General features: G+C 38.7%; 1 protein-coding gene across 1 annotated transcript in view; it reads right to left on the bottom strand.

Annotated features, from left to right (window-relative positions):
* The window catches only part of ITK (IL2 inducible T cell kinase), a 100,602-nt gene that overhangs the window by 34,884 nt on the left and 44,000 nt on the right, over window positions 1-21,718 (bottom strand). Inside the window, exons 6-8 of the mRNA XM_001379586.3 lie at window positions 15,526-15,677; window positions 4,893-4,958; window positions 1,718-1,772 (exon numbers count right to left, since the gene is read on the bottom strand). Of these exons, the coding sequence (XP_001379623.1) occupies window positions 1,718-1,772; window positions 4,893-4,958; window positions 15,526-15,677 (273 nt within the window). The remainder of the gene's footprint in view (window positions 1-1,717; window positions 1,773-4,892; window positions 4,959-15,525; window positions 15,678-21,718) is intronic.

The raw sequence follows: 21,718 nt of genomic DNA, 5'->3' as shown, positions 1-21,718 counted from the left end.
AGCTTAAGTTCTGGCCTTTCTCTTTGAAACTGTTCAAAACTATCCCAGTCCACCTTCATGCTTTCTTTCTCTGAATTTTTATAATTAAAAGTATAACTAGTTAAAAGAGTCGTATTGTTTATATCTGAGGTTCTCAGAGTTTTTAGTTTTAGCACCCTGAAGAGCTTTTATTTATGTGAGTTATATCCATTGTCACTTATATTGAAATGAAAACATCTTATTATTATTATGAAAATAGTTTTGATCTCACGGATCCTAAAAGATCTTAGGGATTCTCAGGGATCAGTGGGCCACTGTTCTACATACCATATAGTCATATAATTTTAAATATCAGGAATTTTCCTTTCCCTTCCTTTCCATTACCTTTCTTTCTCTTTCTCTTTTCTCTATTTCCCCCCTCCTCTGCCTTCCCTTCCCTTCCCCCTTTTCTTTTCCCTGACCCCTTTCCCCTTCCCTTCTCCCTTCCCTAGCTGATATTCCCAGAACTCTTTACATAGAGTTTTGAGCTATTCCCATTGTTGTATGAAGGCAGTGGTAGTTTCAGTGCTGACTGGAATAACATTCCAACTTCCCTCCTTCTGCAGTTCTGGACCAAGAACCTTATAATCATTCTGGTGAGGAATCTTGGAATGCTGGAGCAATAAATTACCATAGATATCACCTAATAATGATAGTTAACATTCATATAGTGCTTTAAAATTTGCCAAATGCTTTACAAATATCTCACTCTATCCTCACAGCACCCCTGGCTATGTGTGTGTGGGAAGATGCTATTATTATTTCCATTTTATGGAAGAAGAAACTAAGTAAACAGGGGTTAAGTGTTGTGACCAGGGCCACACAGCTAGTAAGAATCTGAGGCAGGAATTGAACTCAGATCTTCCTGACTTCAAGTCCTGCTTTATTCACTGCATCACTCACCTAGCTGTCTCTAGTCTGAACTCTTCATTTTACAGATGAAGAAACTAAGTCCCAGAGAAATGAAGTACATTCAGTGTTACATAATAATCAACAGAATCAAGATTTGAACTCAATCCCTCTGATTCCAAATCCATTATTCCTTTCACTACACCACTGCCTCAGAAGAGTTAATCTCTCCTTACTGTCTCCCTCCAGTGACTATCCCAAATTCTCTCTTAATATTCTGAAGCCAATCAACATTTTTTCACTGGGCTCTCAGCCAGGATTTGAGAAATAACCACTTAGATGTGGCTATAGCTATGGTGGCAGTCAGAAAAGAGTCTGTGACTCAGCAACATTATTTGCAGCTCACTCTGGTGCAATTGCAGTTAGTAAGGGCCATCAGGGCCATAATGACCGGCCACTGATCCATGCCATTGCAACACAGAAGGCCAGCCCCATAATTTTTTTTATAAAATCATAAAGTTAGAGTTGAAAGGAACCTCAGAAGCTTCCTAGGCCACTCCCTCCTTTTTACACTCAAGGAAACTGAGGATCCTGAACATTAAGCGACTTGCCCAAAATCACATAGGTAGTAAGCAACAACAGAGAGATTCGAACCTACGTCCTATGGTTACATGGCCGATGCTCTCTTCCCACCATAGCGTGGAAGCACAGATTATACTTCCCTTGAATGGGAAGAGACGGCATTAATCCAGGCTATCATTCTGTCCCTTTCAAGTCAAACACAAAGCAGAAGGAAATCAATCCCCCTTTTTTGCCCAAGTCCAAAGTCTTGGTAAGTCTCCCAACTTACCTCATCTAAAAGGAGCTTTTCGGCTTTGTCACGACTGATGCTCTTGTTGTACCACCTGAAAGTAGTTTAAAAAGTTCTTGTCATCTGAGTTATGGAAAAATTAACTATGTGATCATAAAGAAGGATCAAGGCAAAAAAATATGTTCTTATTTTTCCATAAAATTTCCAAACACACTAGATAAAACATATAATACCTTCACATATAATACAATATTTAATTTGTCTTGAGCTACTTTTCATTTCAAAACACAATGGGTGGTTGTATGTGGGATGATTCCTGGTGCTGCTTGAAACATTAATGCAAATTAAAAGGCTATAAAGTAGCCTTTTAAAATCGCAATAACAATATTTTTTACTTAGAGACTCAGGCTGGCTCTACCATAGACTCATATACTGAGAAAAAAATATTTGTTTATGGCTTAGTATGGCCTTTTAAAGAGCAACAACCAAAAGGAGAAAACAGGTGAGTGGGGGGATGAACATAGAGTAGAATCTCTAGCCATGAAAGCACAGCAGGAGATTGGGGCAGCAAGGTGGCTTAGTAGATAGAGCACCAGGCTTGGAGGTGGGAGATCCTAGGTTCAGTCAAGTCAATTTGACAGTCTGAATGTGGCTTTCAACAAAGCATGGTGGAATTGATGGATTCTTTGAAGACTGAATCTCAATATTTGGTGCAGCTTACTGGCTACCAAGTCATTGAAAACAACATGGCATCTTTTTTCACAAAAAAATTATCTGTTCATTTAATACATAATAACACAGATGCTGCCCAGGTGTGTGATCCTGGGTAGGTCACTTAGCTCTGTTTGCATAATCCTTGCCTTAGAGTTGTTTGGAAGATAAGGGTTTTTTTAAAAAGGAGAGAAAACAAAGATGGGAGAGGCAACAAGAGTAATGGGTAGAAAGTCAGGCTGGGAATTAGGAAGCCCTGGATTCCAGTCTCATCTCTGAAATATACTGACTCTGAGGCTCCAGGCAAGTCACTTCATCTCTCAGTGTTTTCAAGGAACTCTTTATGATGATAAATTGAAGAACAGGAGTTGATTGAGAGTTCCCTATAGCAATGAAATTACAAGTCTGCACCAAAAATGAAAATAAAACAAAACAGCTGATTCATCCTTAAGTTTGTTCTCTTGAGTAAGCTATTGGTGACAGGGAATGAAGGAACTGGGGTGAGGATTGCTACTTAAACAGAATATTTCATAGTCATTAGGAACATTAAAAAGGAATAAATTCAATTTTCAAAGAACTTATACATTGGAGTCTGCATGGTATTTGCAAGATTACAGCTGTCAAATAAGTACCAGGTCTAGATGCTTAGGGTAAAAAAAAATCCTCTAAAAACCCCAAACTGGTCAAGTCAATTTGTCTGAATGTGGCTTTCAGCAAAGCATGGGGGTTCTGTGAAGACTGACTCTCAATATTTGGTGCAGTTTACTGGCCACCAAGTCACTGACACTATCGTGGTGTCTTTTCCCATAAAAAGCTGCCTGTTTTTTTTAAAAATACATAATAAATCTGTAGAAACAGATCCTGCCAACACAAGGTCAAGCATAAGGTTGAAAGGACATGTGGGTATTTATAAATCTTTGAATGTTTGTCCTTGAACAGGCATAACACTCCAGTGACTGATGGAACTTCTCACTTTTCATTAAGATCATTTCGATCATGGCCAAAGAGCGAAATAATAGGCTGACAGGATTTAGAATTGGAACAACTCGCCTCAACCTCATCAGACTTCCCATAGGTATTCAGTGGCAAATAGAATATTGTTATTTTGGTAAAATATGCAAATGCTTGCTCTCCTCGTGCTCCATATATCCTTGGAGCTGATGGCCCCAATAGTTTTGTTGATAGAGGATGTCTCTCTCTCTGTCTCTGTCTCTCTCTGTCTCTGACTCTTTCTTTCTCTGTGTCTCTCTGTGCCTCTGTGTCTGACACACACACACACACACACACACACACACACACACACACAGAGCCAGTCAGTATGATAATAGGTCTAAGGGCAAGAGACTCTTGAGGAAATGATCCCTATATTTTTTCATTACTATGCTTCTTTGTTCTTGCTGTCAAAATTTGAGCAACAAATAACATCCATATCTGGGTCGTCAAGAGCCATAATGATTTAATAGCAGTTTTCATTAGGCTACATTCTACTGACTTGTCCTAATCTCCTCCAGAAGACAAGCACTTTGTGCCCTGCAACTGTATATTGTAAAACATTCAGCTGAGGATGGAGAGTGGGGGGAAGATGGTCATAGTTTCCCCTATCCATGTTCAATCTTCTAAATGGTAGTTAGGAAAGAATACTCTTGCTGTCTGGGGACACTACATACAAATAATTTTTCACTTTGAAAACACTGCAGGGGCAGATAAGTAGCACAATGGATAAAGTGTCAGGCCTGGATGGGGAGGACCTGGATTCAAATGTAGCTTCAAAGAATTCCTAGCTATGTGACCTTGGGCAAGTCACTTAAGCCAGATTACCTAACCTTGCTGCTCTTATGTCTTAGAATTGATACTGACAGAAAGAAAGGGTTATAAAATAAAATTTTTTTGCAAGAAAATAAAATTAAGCACTGCCTGGGCACTATCTGGAATATGAGTTATGTCAAGTATCTGTTTTTTAATGGAATTTTTTTCTCATTTTCTTCTCTTATTTTCAAAGGCAAGCAATAATTCTGACCCATCCCTTTACATGGAAATGGCACTACCCCTTCACATAAGCAGGGCTTTCTCTAGAATATGAGGAATCTGAGTGGTATCCTTAGACTCTAAGCTTTGGGGGGGGGGGGGGTCTCACATTTCTCAAGGCTGAATACCGAGCAGTCTGGGACATGGAGTGGGGAACAGAAATATTTTATACAAGTCAGGACGTGATCTTCTAACACCTTATACCTTGCTCTGCCCTGCTCCTCTCTCCCATTACCAGGGCAAAGAGTTGGTCCTGCCTTCCACACAAACCCCTCAGGCTCCTGCTTTGTGGCTTCTTTTCCACTTCAAAGCAGTCTGTTCATTTAAACTAATTTCATTTAGTTATAAATTTGAGGGTGGGATGGAAATACCTAGACATGGCTCTACCTGCTCTCCCCCCCCCCCCAAGAAGCATTGAGGAAGGTTATCTGCACATACCAGATTACAAAATCATGAAAATCAAGTAATATCATCTTACTCATATGTTTCCAGGTTATTTGGTGATTTCTCTACCAGGTAACTGCTTGGAACATATCCTTCGTGCCTGTTAAAACATAAGTTGTGATTAGACAGTGACAGAAATGTCTGTTCCTAACTCATTTTTGAATCAGAGAGCTGAATTATATCCTAGAGATGACCTAGACACAAACCCAGGCCTCTACATCCTTATGCACGGCCTCTTCCTTCCTTTCCTTGAATACTTACAAGAGGGGAAGGGTGCAAATATAGGAATGAGAGGATGACATTTGCAGATTAACTTCTCCAAAAAGGTAGAGGGGACTATGGTGGGAGGAGCCCATTCATGAGCCCTTGACACTTTCTACAGCTCCAAGCTTGGACAACCTCAGCTTAGAGCAGATCAGACATTGGGTGATAGGTTCTTCCACATGTAGAGTTGGGGTTTCAGGAACTCTAAAAAGGGTCTTTCCCCCTAAACTATATTCTCATTTTCTGTCTAATAAACTTGTAATTCCACACACAGAACAGTGTCACTATAGATTCACATCACAGCCTAGAATAGACCTCAGAAGTCATTAAATCTAGCTCATGCCTGAACAGTATTATACCAAAAGAAATTTAAAAAATTCATTGTCTCTCTGAAGGAAAGAAAGGTTTAAAATTGTTTTTATTGCATTGATGCTGGCCATGTACACAACATCCTGCATCTGCACCTGCATGATCAGAAATGGCAAAAATCACAAGATCGAACTAAAGTTAAAAGCAAATGGACTGATACAGCTAACCTCTAAACAAGAATGAATTTGAATCTGATATTTTATTCAAATAGCCCTTCTTCCTGCTCACTGTGAAATTTCCTCTACTGGAAAAAAAAAAGTTTAATTTCTTTTTTCTTTCTGGAAATATTTTTTGCTATAATCGTCTTTTTTCCACATCAGTGCCAAAAGTTTACATTCAGGAAATAGACTTAAAACATTAAAAAAAGTGACTTTCCAACCACAGTTCACAGAAGATATCAGTCAATAATTGTGAACCATGATTCAATGCTCTCCCTAATATTGACAGTGAAAAATGAATAAAGTTCATCCTGAATCAGAAAAACTCTCCTTGGTGGAGGTGGAATCAGCTGACTGTGTGCCTGAGATGGAGAACCATCACTTTAGAAAATCTAATAGAAGTAACCTAGTTATCCCACACTTTCCATGGAGAGGAAACTAGCTAGGAGGAAGGGAACAAACATTAATGAAGCCCCTACTATAGGGTAGGCACTGTGCTAAGCACTTACCAAAATTAGTTCATTTGATACTCATAATAAACTTGGGAGGTAGGTGTTATTTTTATCTCCATTTTATAAATGAGAAAATTGAGGCAGACAGAAGTTAAGTAACTTTCTTAGGGTCACACTAGTAACATAACAAGTAAAGTAGTGAGTCTGGGTTTGAATTTAGGTCTTCATGATATCAGGCCCAGCTTTCTATTGACTGATTAATGTTGCTGCCTCTAGTATCCTTTTCACTGAATGACAGAAACAGAAATAATTATTTTATCCAACCCCAGATTTTACAAATAAGGACCCTGATGGAAAGAGGATTTGAGTGATAATATATGTATAACCCAGTGGAATTGCTTGTCAACTGCAGGAGGGGGGAGAAAAGAGAGGAGGGAGACAAGAAGAAAAACATTTTTTTTAAAAATGGTTTAACAAAAATAACAAATAAGGTCCCTGAGGTACAAAAAAGGAAAATAATTTGTATCATGGCTAGTGACAGAACCCAGCTTGCCTGAGCCATTGGTCAGTGTTTTCTGTTATGACCCACTTTTTCTCTTTTATTAAACATCTAATTACTTGGTAACATGGATGATTGAAAGAATTTGTCTTTTCATCATGATGCCCGATATTATTACTCAGACAAAAAATATTGATTATGCACTATGTACCAGGCACTGTGCAACCCCTGCACTCAAGAAACTCACATTTGAATGGGAGAAACACCATGTAAATAAATAGATCTATTACAGAGCAGCTGGAGAATGATCTCAAAGAGGAAGGTACTATAGGCCTTCTAGGAAACTGGAGCTCTTTGAAGATAACACTTTCTGTCCCATTTATTCAACTCATTGAAGGAAAGACAGTTTTTTTCATTGTTTATTTTTTGCCTAAAATAACCTATTCCTTTAAGTGTAAATAGGCTCAACCAGTCTCTCACTCATTCCCCTTTTATCATGGGTGTAAGTAGAGGCACTCCTCACCAGACTGGGCAGAAAAAGCTACTCCCTCCTCCACCACCAGGAAGGAAGTAAAGCCCAGCAGGAAGGAAGTGCTAGTCACAAGACCCAACTGCTACTCTCAGCAGGAAGGAAGTTCTAGTCACAAGACCCAACTGCCACTCCCAGTTGCCCCTTCCCCCACCAACTGTCAGTTTTATTTCCTTTCCACATGGGTCATTCATCCCACTAGACTTGGGCTTGTCAGAATTCAGACAAGACTAGGTCACTAATTGAGCCTTCCTCTGCGAGTTAGCTACAGAGCAAAGTTTTAATTATGGACTCTGTGGTTGGTTACTTAGTCATCAAGTCACATTATTTCTCAGACCAAGGGTTTTGATCTAAACATTATATCTGTCTCCTCTAAGAGTGGGCTGATAACTTGATATAAGGAGTAGTATCCTGGCTCATTCATCATTCCCTGGAAATAGTGTTATAAATACATAGAAAATTATAGGAAACGGAGTCATAGAGAAGTGAAGTGATGTATCCAAGGTCACAAGGGGTTGCTGCCCAAGATTAGAACCCAGGTCCTTTGATTCCAAATCTAACACTCTTTCTATGGGAAGTCTCATTCCTCTACCTTGATTACTAACTCCCTTCCCAGCTAGGGGAAAGGATACATTGAATTCCTTTTAAAAAAGGAAAAGAAAAGAAAAAGAAAAGAGAAAGGAAAAAGGACACATTTTAAATGTATATGGTAAAACATATCAGATCTCTATATAGAAGACTTTGAATGGATAAGATGGTTTCGGGTTCATCTTCCTATTGAGGCTTAACTCTTTAGGGGATGACCTTTGCTTTCTTTTCATTTTGTTCAAAAATTGAGAGTAACCTTTTAGGAAGGAAACAAGCTGCCTACCACAGTGCAGGCCCTTTACCAAGTCTATCACAAATATTATCTCATTTGATCCTCACAACAACCCTGCTGCTCCCATTTTACAGCTGAGGAGCCTGAGGTAGAAGGAGGTTAAGTAAGTTGTGTAGGAATACATTGCTAGAAAGTAAGGATGAATTTGAACTGGCTGGATTTGAAGCACAAAATGTGATCTTTGGTTTTTAGAGTCTACTTAGACAAACAACATCATTAATTACATTCTAGAAATTTACATTCTATAAAAGGCAATAATATATAAGGGAATAAACATTTATTAAGTCTCTACTTAAAGTGCCAAGAGTGGGCAGCAAGGTGATGCAGTGGATAAGTGCTGGGGCCTGGAGTCAGGAATACCTGAGTTCACATTTGACCTCAGGCTCTGGCAAGTCATTGAACCCTGTTTGCCTCAGTTTCCTCATTTGTATAATGAGCTGGAGAAGGAAATGGCAAACCACTCCAGTAGTTTTGCCAAGAAAACCCCCAATGGAGTCAGACACAACCCAAACCACCAAAAACAACAATATGTGCAAGGCACTGTGCTAAGTACCTTACAAATATTATTTTGTTTGATTCTCACTACAGTTCTGGGAGGTTGGGGACTATCATCCCCATTTCATAGATGAGGCATACAAGTTAAGTAACATGTACAGGGTCAAACAGCAAATGTTTGAGGTCACATTAGAACTTCAGTCTTCCTGATCCCAAACCCAGCACTCTATCCACTATGCCAGGAGTAGCCTCATGGAGAATGGGCAGAAGCAGCGCTGATGCTTATTTGGGCCATAGGAAGGCTGAATTTCCAAAGATTTTGTTTTGGCATGGCAAAACAGTCTACATTTTACAAGAAAGAAGGAATTAAATATTAACCTTTCAAAAACTATGGAGGTGGGGGACTGTGAGTGCGGAATATTATGTAACCTGTCAAACATGGAGCTGTGTTGGTTTTGCTTAACCATTTTTCTTGGATACAAGAAGTTACAAGCTTGGAATGGGTTGGAAATAATTTATATAACCACAGAAGGCATTATTAATTTTTTTTAAGAATAGGTTATCCAGAGGAGATAAGGGGAGAAAAGAAAAGAACAAGAAAGAGAAATCAAGAGGGGAAGGAAAGGAGAAGGTGAGAGAAAAAGAGAGAAAAAAGAATGGGAGAGAGAAAGGGGTGAAGGAGGGAAGAGAAAGAAGAAAATGGGAAGAAAAAGAAATAGAAAAAAAAGGAGACAGAGTGAAGATTATAAGAGAAAGCTTTATATCTAAATGCAAGATCTGGGTTTGAATTCTATCTCTGACACTTAAAGCTTTGTGATCTATTGAATCGTATCCTATCTCGGGTTCCTTATCTATAAAATAAGAATATTCACTTGCACCTCCTATCTAGTAGGCTTGTTGTGAAGAAAGTATCTTTGCTGACCTTACAACTCATACTTTTTAAATAATGAGTCAAATCAATAAATATTTATTATGCATCCACAGCAATTGTACTGAGTTAGGTATATAAAGAAGGCAAAAGACAGTTCCTGCTCTCCAAGTGCTTGAAATCAAATGGGAAAAACAACAAACACATATGTAAAAATAAACTATATACAGGATAAATATGAAATAATTAACAGAGAAGGTCCTAGAATTGGGAGGGATTGGGAAAAGCTTCTTATAGAAGATAAGATTGTAGTTGGAATTTAAAGGAAGTCCGGGAAGTCAGGAGTTAGAGATGATGAGGGAGAGCATTTCAGGCATAGATGGACGTATAAAGAAAATGCCAGGAGTTGAGAGATGCATTGTCTTGTTAGTCCAGTGTTACTGGATCAAAGAGTAGGGAAAGAGGAAGGGAAGGGAATAAGCATTTTATATTGCCCCCACTACCTGCCAGATACTGTGGTGAGTGCTTTATAAATATAATCATATTTGATCTTCCCAACAGCTCTGGGAGGTAGGTGCTACTATTATCCCCATTTTACAGATGAGAAAACTGAGGGAACTGACATTAAGGGGTTTGCCCAGGGTCACACAGTTAGTAGGTCTGAGATTGGTCTTGAATTCATATCAACCTGACTCCAAGACCAGTGCTCATTTCTGAAGGTAAGGCATAAGATTAGAAAGGTAGAGATAGATTAGATTATGAAAGGCTCTGAATATCCAACCAAAGATTTATATATTTCATCCTGGACATGATAGGGAGATAATGGAGTTTATTGAATGGAGAGGATGACATGGTCAGATCTGTACTTTTAAGAAAATTACTTTGGTGCCTGAATGGAGAATGGACTGGAGTGAGGAAAAACTGTGGCAGGATGATCCAACCACAATCTATTGTAGTAGTTCCGAAGTGAGGTGATGAGAGCATCATGGTGGCAGTGTCAAAGGAGAAAAGGGAGCATAATTGAGAGTAAAAATGACAGGCTATGGAAACAGCTTGAATTTGGTAGGGTGAGAGATAGTGAGGAATCTAGTTTGACACTTGGGTTGTGAGTTGGGGGCCTGAGAAGATAGTTTTGCCCTCCATGGTAAAAAGGAAGTTAAAAGGGGGTTAAGATTTTGGGGGAAAGAAAATTGATTTGGGATATGTTGCATTTAAGATATCTATAGAACATCCAATTTGAGATGCATGAAAGGCATTTGGAAATGCAAGACTAGAGTTTAGCAGAGAGATTAGGGTTGGATGAATATACTTATGAATTATAAGCATAGTGATGATACTAATGAGAGTACCAAATAAAGTAGGATAGAAGGAGTAGAGAAGAGGATAAGAAAGAATCCCATGGCTAACCTATAGGTAGAGTGTGACTTGATGAGGATCCAATAAAAGTCTGAGAAGGAGCATTTGATAGGTAAGAGGAGAGCCAGAAAAGACCAATGTCTCAAAAATCTAGACAGGAAAAAAGTAGCAAAGAGAAGAAAATGATCAATGCTATTGGGGTCTGTAGAAAGGTCAAGAAAAGGGTGGCAGTGGGTAGCTCAGTGGATTGAGAGCCAGGCCTAGAGACGGGAGGTCCAAGGTTCAAATCTGGCCTCAGACGCTTCCCAGCTGTGTGACCCTGGGCAAGTCACTTGACCCCCATTGCCTAGCCCTTACCATTCTTCTGCCTTGGAGCCAATACACAGTATTGACTCCAAGACGTAAGGTAAGGATTTAAAAAAAAAGAAAAAGAAAAAGAAAGGTCAAGAAGAATGAGGATTGAGAAGCAGCCATTGGATTTAGCAACTGAGTTCACTGGAAACTTTAGAGAGAAATTTTCAGTGGAGTTATAAAGTCGGAAGAAGGGCTGTAAAGGGTTAAGCAGAGAAATAAGAGGAAAGAAAGTGAAGACATCTATTATAGACAACCTTCTCAAGGAGTTACAGCTACAAAAGTCATGATAGATATAGGATGATTGTTAGCAGGGATGGAAGGATCAAGTGAGAGGTTTGGGAGCATGAAGAAGACCTGGCCATGTTTGTAGGCAGTATAGGGAAGGAACCAGGAGACAGAAAGAGAGTGGAGATAATTTACGGAGTGGAGATGACAGAAGGGGCAATCTGTTGGAGGAAGACAGGCTATAATGGAATTATATATGCAGGTAGAGGGGTTTCATGTTAGACAGGACTTATAAACTTATATTGGTATATTTTGCCTTCCATCCTTGCAGAGTCAAAAAACCTATAAAACACTGGATTTAGACTCTGTCCTATACCCTAACAAATGAATCCTACCAGGTACCTGGTAGTGCAGTGGATGGAGCATTGGGCCTGAAGCCATGAGAATCTGAGTTCAAATCTGGCCTCAGGCACATACTAGCTGTATGACCCTGAATAAGTCCTGTAACCTTTCTTTACCTCAGTTTCCCTAACTGTAAAAGAGGGATGATAATAACACCTACCTCCCACAGTTGTTGTGAGGATCAAATGAGATAATATTTATAAAAGGTCTTAGCAAAGTGATTGGAATGTAATAGGTTCTAAATAAAACCTTTCCCCCTTCTTTCTCCTCTATGTTTTCAGAAAATAGTAGATTATAGTCCATTGAATATTTATTTGTTACTGATTTTGCTGAAAAAAAGTAGACCTTAAATGACCAGTGCCATCAATTGTAATACAGAAGAACAGACTTGTGGCACTTGATTTTGGTTCCATATCATAGAATATCATGAATATATTTTTGAAAGTTGGCAACTAGATCAGAGTTGGCAACAATAATAGAGCCAAATAAAGTAAAAAGCCAAGATGATGGTCATTCCCAAAACTTAAAACAAAAATAAATAAGAATTTGCCATTTTGTACAAATAACCCTTTTTATGTCAATTTTCCTCTACTTAAGTGAAACCCCTCTGACAGAACCAAAGAATACTTGTAGCACAATAAAGTATTTCAACCAGATGCCTAAATTATAGCAAAACAGATGGTATTAGGCTGGTCTCATTAACAATTTAAGCGTACAGCAGTTATTCACAAAAGCTACCAACTGGTTGGCTTTTAAATAGTTAATGAAGCCAATCTGGCCATTATTATTATCCCCATTAGACAGATGAGGAAGTTGAGGCTCCAAATCTTTAAGTGGTGAAATGGCTGGTTTCAAGAGGGTCTTGACCTCAGACCTTTGTACATCAGCTCCCCTGTTCTTTTCCCTATGTGGCACTGCTTCTATTAATCATGTGCAGACAATCTCATTTAGAAGTCTGAAGAAAGGTTTAAGAAGCAAAGAATAAACAGTGAAGAGTCAAGAGATCTGGTTTTGAGGTCTTTTGTACCAATAATGTGACACGGTGCAAATCTCTGGATCTCAATTTCCTAATCTATAAAATAAGGTACTTTTACTTTATGACCTCTAATGCCCATTTTAACTCTACAAAAATCTAGAATAATAATCACAGTTTAGATAAATGCACATTATTCAACACTTGGTATATAAGTCAGCTAAGGGCTAAATTCTGAATTATGCACATCCTCAAATTCATTCAAATTTTAGTCATTTATTTATATTTTAAAAGATTCACATGAGATTTTTCCAGCATTTTAATATCAATATGCTAGTAATGACTGGATATTGTAAATCTTGAAATTTCTCAGACTTGTTCCCTACTGGAAACATTCCCCATTTTGATGTGAGAACTCACCAGAATCAGAAATGGGAGGACCTCTACTCCACCCATACTTAAGACTGCTTTAGGGGAGAAAACTCCTTGCTAAACAATGAAAGTACTTAGACCCATACTTATAATGAGGCAAGGAGTTCTTTGAGCCATGCCTGTTTTTAGAATTGATACAATGGGATGCTAGGTACCTATAAAGGTCGGGCAACTTGTAAACTTGCCAGGAGCAAAGAGGTGAAAACTTATTCAGAGGTTTTCTCTTGAGGGGATTAGTCGACTCAGCTGTGTTTTCTCTGGTTCAGACTTACTGAAGGGATTAGTCGACCCAGCAGTGTTTTTAGAATGGGTTGTCCTTTGGAAAACGTCTACTGTGATTGGTAGATGGAAGAACTTAGGGGAGGTGACATAGGAGAAAACCCCCTATATAAGAAAGATTCTCTTGAGAAGGGATCGTTTTTATGAGGATGCTTTTGGAGGCTTTTGGAAGGAGATTCTTTTGGAGATCGCTTGAGAGGAGCTCTTGGAGGAATTCTCTAAGGAGGTCTCTCAAGGGAGGCTGACTCTGGTTGGAACTCCCTCTGGGGAGACTCTGTCACTAGAATCCTTGCTTAGACAGACCTTGTGGTGAGTGATAAAAGACTGACTGACTGATCTCTCTCTCTTAAGACTCAGGTCTAGGCCATGTTGGCTTAAGGCCCTTCATACTTATTTCCTTTTTCTCTCTTTCTCTCTTTTCTTTAATTCCTCGTCGTATTATTAATTAAATTCTCTATAAAACCTAGTTGACTTGGGCATATTCATGATAGGGAATATATTCCCTGGCGACCACCTTATATTTTATTAAAAAACCAAGACACTGTAGTGAAACCTATTTTCTGTGGTCAAATTTACTCACCCACTCTTATATCTATCACAATTTATATCTTCCACTATTTTACTCACTACAGTTTATAGCCTTCAACCATTTTAACTGCCACAGTTTATGGAGACCACTCTTAACTATTACAATAACCAGTGTGTCTTTTTCTTATCCTTGCAATGTTAAAAGAAGTTGAGGGAACCATCCCCGAGCATTCTCTGTGGTAAACTCTAGTTGCACAGGATAGGCAGGCACATGAATGGATCATAATCATAATCAATGGAAGTGGGTAGGGTGAGAGAGGGAGAGGGCCGCCCCCAGGCTTCCTGTTCTCTTCTTTCATTGAACATTGGACATTTCCAGAACTAGCAGACTGTCAGGCTCATAGGAACCTCCCAGGGCCTCTCTACTCCAATCAGTAGCATAAGGGCACAAAGTATTCTGAAGCTGACATGGTAGAAAGCTGGAAGTTATGAACTTCTCATATATTTAGGCTAATCTTCAGATGGCCAACACAGAATTTACTTATCTGGCCTGTTTTCTAAGATTTCTAGCTTGGTAGAACTTCTCATCACTTATGATTGAGTTGTTGAGGCATTGTTTTCAAGAACTGTCATATGGGGGCAGCTGGGTAGCTCAGTGAATTGAGAGCCAGACCTAGAGATGGGAGGGCCTACGTTCAAATCTGGCCTCAGATACTTCCCAGCTGTGTGACCCTGGGCAAGTCACTTGACCCTCATTACCTAGCCCTTACTACTCTTTTGCTTTGGAGCCAATACATGGTATTGACTCCAAGATGGAAGGTAAGGGTTAAAAAAAAAACTGTCATCTCCATATCACAAAGCCTCAGCCTCAGAAGAAGGTATTAGCAGAAGAACATCTTGGATAATTAATTACATTAAAAGTTTACACTGGTTTATCCAATATATCATTCTTTTTCTTCCCACCAGAATATATATCCCTCTGCATGGTGTACTCTCCACTATGTTCAACCAGTGTCAGATTCAATAAGGCTGTTTTGAGTTTCAAACCCCCAAATTGTGGATGTCAATGGAAAAACCTAGAGGACTTTTAGCCTTGTCAAGGGCGAAACCTGTGCTAAAGGTGGGCTTTCCTATTTCTGAGAAAGAAACAAACTTCTTTCCTTCTTGCAGAGCCATAATTAACCATATTTGCTCTTGAGGCAAGTAAAGGTAGAGGAAACTCTTCTCTGGTGGAGTTAGCAGAAAAGAAGCAGGATGGAATATTGAAAGGTTTTTAGGTTGCTGATGGGCTGATGACTGATAAGAAAACATACCTTGGGATTTCTAGGGCACTTTATGAGCTTTTAATGCTGCTGAGATGAAACAGGAAATTAGGTCAGTTCTCTTTCAATTTTCTGGATAAAGTTTCAGTCATCCCACCCTATAGTTAAGATTCTGTTTTCTTAGCTTTCTCCTTTGTTTTCCCCTTTCTCCTCAACTTTCCTCTCCTTCCCCTCTTTTCCTCTAAATCCAAAGTAGTCATCAGAATTAGTAGGACTAGAGGAAGTGTTCCACCTTCCCTTCATCATTTCAAGAGTAGGAAATCTGATTGAAAGATACTCTACCCATTCTTGTCTTGGACTCTCCACCAATGGATCTCTGAACTGTTGAGCAAGTAATATTCTTCATTGCTTTGCAGAGTGAGCTCCTGGGGATCATTTGTGTTGTAGTCATATAGGGCAATGACTAGGATTTCTTCAGGCTCTCTCAATGACCTCTGTCAGGAGATAGAACAAAATAAAGATAGGGTCAAGAGGATCAAATTTTGAATGTGGCCACCTAGTCACTGAGTTGGAATTTAGACCCATCTTCTGATAACATCAGAGTAATGAACTTTGTATATTTGGACATCAGCTAAGACCATGTGCAAAAACTCTGGTTGACTTAATATCATAATCAAGCCTTTTACTTTTCTGCTGGAATGAATAGGATATTCAGGCTGCTATATCAGTATGGAGTTTTCTCTAAGGTCATAGAACCTCAGTATTGGAAATCATCGTGTCCAACACCTAAGATGAAAATAAACCATACTTAGGTTTTGTGGGTTCCCATTTAACATGCTTAATTCCATAATAGGGTCTGTAGCAGACCACATGGGAATTTCCAGTATTCTCCATATTGATCAAAAAAAAGAGGTGATAGGTATGTTTGTAACAGGTTTTGTTTTTCTCAGTTCTCAATGAGCAGGGGAGGAGGGGATGAGAAGGAAATAATTTATTGTTTGTTATATTTTATTTTATTTGTTTATTTAATTTTTTAACAATTACATGTAATAACACATTTTCACATAACTTTTCTGAAGTTATATGATTCAAATTATTTCCTTTCTTCCCTTTCCTTCCTTTTGCAAGAGCTGTGTAAGGGAGGAATTAATCCAAGGCACAGGAAAGGTACCAGGAAGAGAAAAGCAGAACCTCAGGATTCCAGTCGGAGAGCAGAGGGGGGATGGGTGAGCTCCAACTGTCACTTGGGCACTTCTTCAGCTGAGAGCAGGAGGAAGGAGGCAAACCTCCCAAGCTGGGAAGAAGCCAGATCTCTGGGCATCAACAGCTTTCCCTGTGAACCCCTGGGACATCTCTTCCTCGTATCAACAACAGCACAGAGTCATCATGAATACTGTAGAGAGGGTCTTTGAAAGGAAGCCATCTACAGAGAAATCTGCTGTCAAAGATCTCCTTCTATATTTCTCCCAGATCTGTTCCTAGACTCCTGAATTAAAAACTAGTTAGCTGAGGAATAGGGATCAATCAGCAACTGGCCGGAAGGGGGTTCAAGGCACTTAGCCTTGAACCCTGAGAACTTGGGGAGCCAGTCTGCCAGAGGGGACAAGTGTTAGGGTTTCCTACCCCCCACTTCATTGCCTGATACCCCTACCTCTCCACCCCTACATGAACCAAAATAAATTGTTTACTACTTTAGAATTAGGTCTGGCTGGTTTCTGACACTAGAAAAGGGGAAAGAAGATTTGGGGAGAATCACATCTCTCCCCAAAAGATGAAGGTTAGCTCAGGATCTCAGTGATCCAAACTGCCTAACCCAAGGAATAACATCTCTCCTTGATAGTGGGGTGACTCCAGGTTTCTAAAGGGAAGTGACAGTGGGTGTCCCTAATGAGACCAGAGGCAGAAGAATCCATCCTGCCTCTCAACAATAGCTGGGACCAAAGGGGAGGCAGTGGGTCATTTTACCAAAGCTAATCTCTCCAGTTCTTGTCCTCTATCTCCCAGAATTGTTCTCTGAGGAGATATATTCCCTCTGTCAGGGGGATAAGACTTGGCTACCTCTCTCCCAGAAAAGAGAGGGGAAGAAGAATCTTCTCTCTCTCCCCATTTCCTCTCTCTCTTTCCATTCCCCCTGTTCCCCTGCCAATCCTTCTATTACAGCTGGCAAGCAATTTGATCTGGGTTATACATGTAGTATAATCCAAAAAGTATTTCCATATTGTTTCTTTTTGTAAGTGAGTAATATTTAAAAAAACAAAACCCCAAAACATAAACCCAAATAAACAATGGAAAAATCATATGCTTTCATCTGCTTTCCAACTCCAACAGTTCTTTCTCTGGAGGTGGATAGCATTCTTTGTCATAAGTTGGAGAGAATGAATTTAGAGATGAAAACTAAATTAAAAAGAAAATGAAAGAGGTGAAGGAATTTGAATCTACAGAAAATCTGAAGACTAAAAAATGTAAAATAAAAATAAGAACTTGGGTAGGATTCATTCCAGGTACAAGAATTTTTCATTCAAGATAAGAGAGGAGCTAAGACAAAACCCCTTTCTTTCTCTATATCTTTCCTCAAGCTTCCTCTCTTCCAGCTTGGAATGGATCTCACTTCTCCATAAATTGAAATCTTTCCAGTCTTTGTGGATAAATTCAATAGCCAATCCTCCAATGAAGCCATCCCTAGCTGCAGACACACTAACAAGATGTCTACTTCAGATTCCTCTCAGTACTTTGCCTGGGCTTCTCCTTTTCACTGATCTTGCTCTCCTTAATCTTAGTTTTTCTGTAAACATGCCTTTCCTCTGCATCAGATTAAAAGCTCCTTCAGAGCAAAAGCTGTATCCTATCTATGGTTATTCATAGCTTGGTACTGAATTGGGGATTAAATATTTGTGAATCAAAGTGATTTATATTTTAAAACCTTTCCCTGTTTGTTATTTAAAACTCTTGTCTGGATACCTTTAGTGAATAGTTTGTGAAAGCATGACGCTGGAAATTACTAACAATGAAAACCTAAAGGAAGTGGTTTGATATTTTCATAGAGACCAGGGTAGGGAGGGACTTAGAAACCTGTGCCCCTTTCCATAGTGGGTCTGGATGCAAAAAACCCAGGTGGAAGGGCAGGTGGTAACAAATGACAGCAAAGGAACTGGTGGCCAACAGCATGGGATTTGAACAAAAAATGAAAGTGGCAAATAAGGAATAATAAGGGAGGTCTCCTTAAAGACATCAGGGTTGAAAGTAGCAGGAGGCTCAGGATAGTACCCCACACCTACCAGTGGAATAACTGGAGCTTGCTGCCCTTCTCAATAGCTAACAGTGAATTCTAGGCAGTTTTATGCTTGTGGTGAGTCTATGGATTATGAACCAAGTCATGTTCATTTTCTCTGAAACATCATACTTTTTAGAAAGGTTTATGTTCACCTTAGACAATATAAAATACTTAGGAATCTATCTGCCAAGACAAACACAGGAACTATTTGAACACAACTACAAAATTCTTTCCACACAATTAAAACTAGATCTAAATAATTGGAAAACATTAATTATTCATGGGTAGGATAAGCTAACATAATAAAAATGACAACCCTACCTGAACTAATTTACTTATTTGGTGCCATACCCATCAAAATACCAAAAAACTTTTTTACTGAATTAGAAAAAAACTATAACAATGTTCATTTGGAAGAACAAAAGATCAAGAATAACCAGGGAAATAATGAAAAAAAAAATGTGAAGGAAGGTGGCCTAGCAGATCTCAAACTATACTAGCAATGGTCATCAAAACAATATAGTGCTGGCTAAGAGACAGAAGGAAAGATCAGTGGAATAGACTTGGGGTAAGTGACCTCAGCAAGACAGTCTATGATAAAGCCCAAAGATCCCAGCCATGGGGACAAAAATCCACTATTTGATTAAAAAAACTGCTGGGAAAATTTGAAAACAGTATGGGAGAGATTAGGTTTACATCAGCATCTCACACTGTACACCAAGATAAACTCAGAATGGGTGACTTAACTATAAAGAAGGAAACTATCAGTAAATTAGGTGAACACAGAATAGCATACGTGTTAGGTCTTTGGGAAAGGAAAGATTTTTAAGACCAAGCAAGAGCTAGAAAAAAATCACAAAATGTAAAATAAATGATTTTGATTACATTAAAAAGGTTTTGCAAAACCAATGCAACCAAAATTAGAAGGGAAGCAACAAATTGGGAAAAAAATCTTCATAACAAAAAACTCTGACAAAGGTCTAATTACTCATATTATATAAAGAGCTAAATCAATTGTACAAAAAATCAAGCCACTCCCCAACTGATAAATGGGCAAGGGACATGAATAGGCAATTTTCAGATAAAGAAATCAAAACTATCAATTAACACATGAAAAAGGGTTCTAAATCTCTCATAATCAGAGAAATGCAAATCAAAACAACTCTAAGGTACCACTTCACACCTAGCAGATTGGCTAAAATGATAACAAAGGAAAGTAATGAATGTTGGATGTGGCAAAGTTGGGACTTAATGCATTGCTGGTGGAGTTGTGAATTGATCCAGCCATTCTGGAAGACAATTTGGAACTATGCCCAAAGAGCGCTAAAAGACTGCCTACCCTTTGATCCAGCTATAGCACTGCTGGGTTTGTACCCTAAAGAGATCATAAGGAAAAAGACTTGTACTAAAATATTCATAGCTGTGCCCTTTGTGGTGGCAAACAATTGGAAAATGAGGGGATGCCCTTCAATTGGTGAATGGCTAAACAAATTATGGTACCTATTGGTGATGGAATACTATTGTGCTCAAAGGAATAATAAACTGGAGGAATTCCATGTGAACTAGAATGACCTCCAGGAATTGATGCAGAGTGAAAGGAGCAGAATCAGAACATTGTACATAGAGACTGACACACTGTGGTACAATCAATTGTAATGGACTTCTCTACTAGCAACAATGCAATGATCAAGGACAATTCAGAGGGACTCATGTGAAAGAACACTATCCACATCCAGAGGAGGAATTGTGGGAGTAGAAACACAGAAGAAAAATAACTGCTTAATCACATTGGTCAATGGGGATATGATTGGGGATGTAGACTCTAAATGATCACCATAGTGCAAATATTAATGGTATAGATATGGGTCTTGATCAATGACACATGTGAAACCCAGAGGAATTGCATGTTAGCTACAAGAGGGGGTTTGGGAGAGGGCAGAGAAAGAACATGAATCTTGTAACTATGGAAAAATATTCTAAATTAATTAAATAAAATTTTCAAGAAAAAAGAGAAAGGTTTATGTCCAATTCTAGAGCATTCAGTGGATTATTGATTCCCTTTGTCATTTATCCATGCTCCTTGCTTTTTTTTTTTTAAGTGAGGTTATTTAAACAGAAAAAAAGGCATCAGAGTAAGAGTAAGAAGTGGGTATTGGCAGTACCCCCAATTAACCATGTGACCTTGGGCAAAACACTTTTCTCTGGTCCTTAATTTCTTCAATTGTAAAATGGGAAAGTTAGTCTAAATGGTCTTAAAAGTCCTTTGAAGCTCTAATAGTCTATGTTCTAAGATGCCTATCAGCTCTGACAGTTTACTTTGAGGTCTCATCTAACCCTAATATGCAATGCTGCAAAGTCCTTTCCAACTCTAATGCTCTGTTATATGTTCTAAGGCTGTTCCTGTCCTGTCATTGGATTTTCTCAGGTTACATCCAGCTCTCAAACTCCAAGTTCTAGTCAGCTCTAACATTCTTTGGATGTTCTAATGTTGCATTTTACAAATGAAGAAAATAAAATGAAAGGTATGGTGTTAAACTCAAATAGTAACATTCTTGTGGGCTGCTAAATTGACTTAGAAAACCACAAATTTAGCAGCATTTATTTAGTGTTGTATTTTTACTTATTTTTTTAAACATTTCCCTATTGCATTTTAACATGATTGGCCCACACTGGGGAGTTAGCAGACTTGTATGAAACCCTCAAATTTAACAATTCTGTTCTAAGGCAACTTCTAGCTTTAACAGACTATGTTCTTATAGCCCGAAAGCTAGGAAATTGTGGATAATATTGCTCCCAGGTCTAGACCCCAGAAAAATCAGAGAAAGAAGAAAAAGACTTCTATGTACAAAAACATTTATAGTAACTCTTATGCTGGCCAAGAATGGGAAAGTGAGGGGGTACACATCAATTGGGTAATGGCAGAACAAATTGTGGTACGTGAATATCATGCAATTCCAATATGCTGCAGGAAATGGTGAGGCAGATGGTTTCAGAGAGATCTGGGAAGACTTGTTTAAGACCCTCTTCCAGATGTGACATTCTCTGTTCTGTTTTAAGGCATCAAGACCCAGTAGAAAGGCTGCATGGCTGCTGAAGTCTAAGGATTCAGGTTTAAATCTCAATTCTGCTAATTACTACCTGTGTGATCTTGAGTAATTACATATATATATATATATATATATATACATATATACACATATGGTCAAAGCTATGGTTTTTCCAATAACAATATATGGCTGTAAGAGTTAGACTATAATGAATGCT

The sequence above is a fragment of the Monodelphis domestica genome, chromosome 1 (assembly GCF_027887165.1).
Source record: "Monodelphis domestica isolate mMonDom1 chromosome 1, mMonDom1.pri, whole genome shotgun sequence".
Classification (NCBI taxonomy): Eukaryota; Metazoa; Chordata; class Mammalia; order Didelphimorphia; family Didelphidae; genus Monodelphis; species Monodelphis domestica.
The sequence above is the reverse complement of the archived record's forward strand: the minus strand, read 5'-3'. Positions and strand labels throughout refer to the sequence as shown.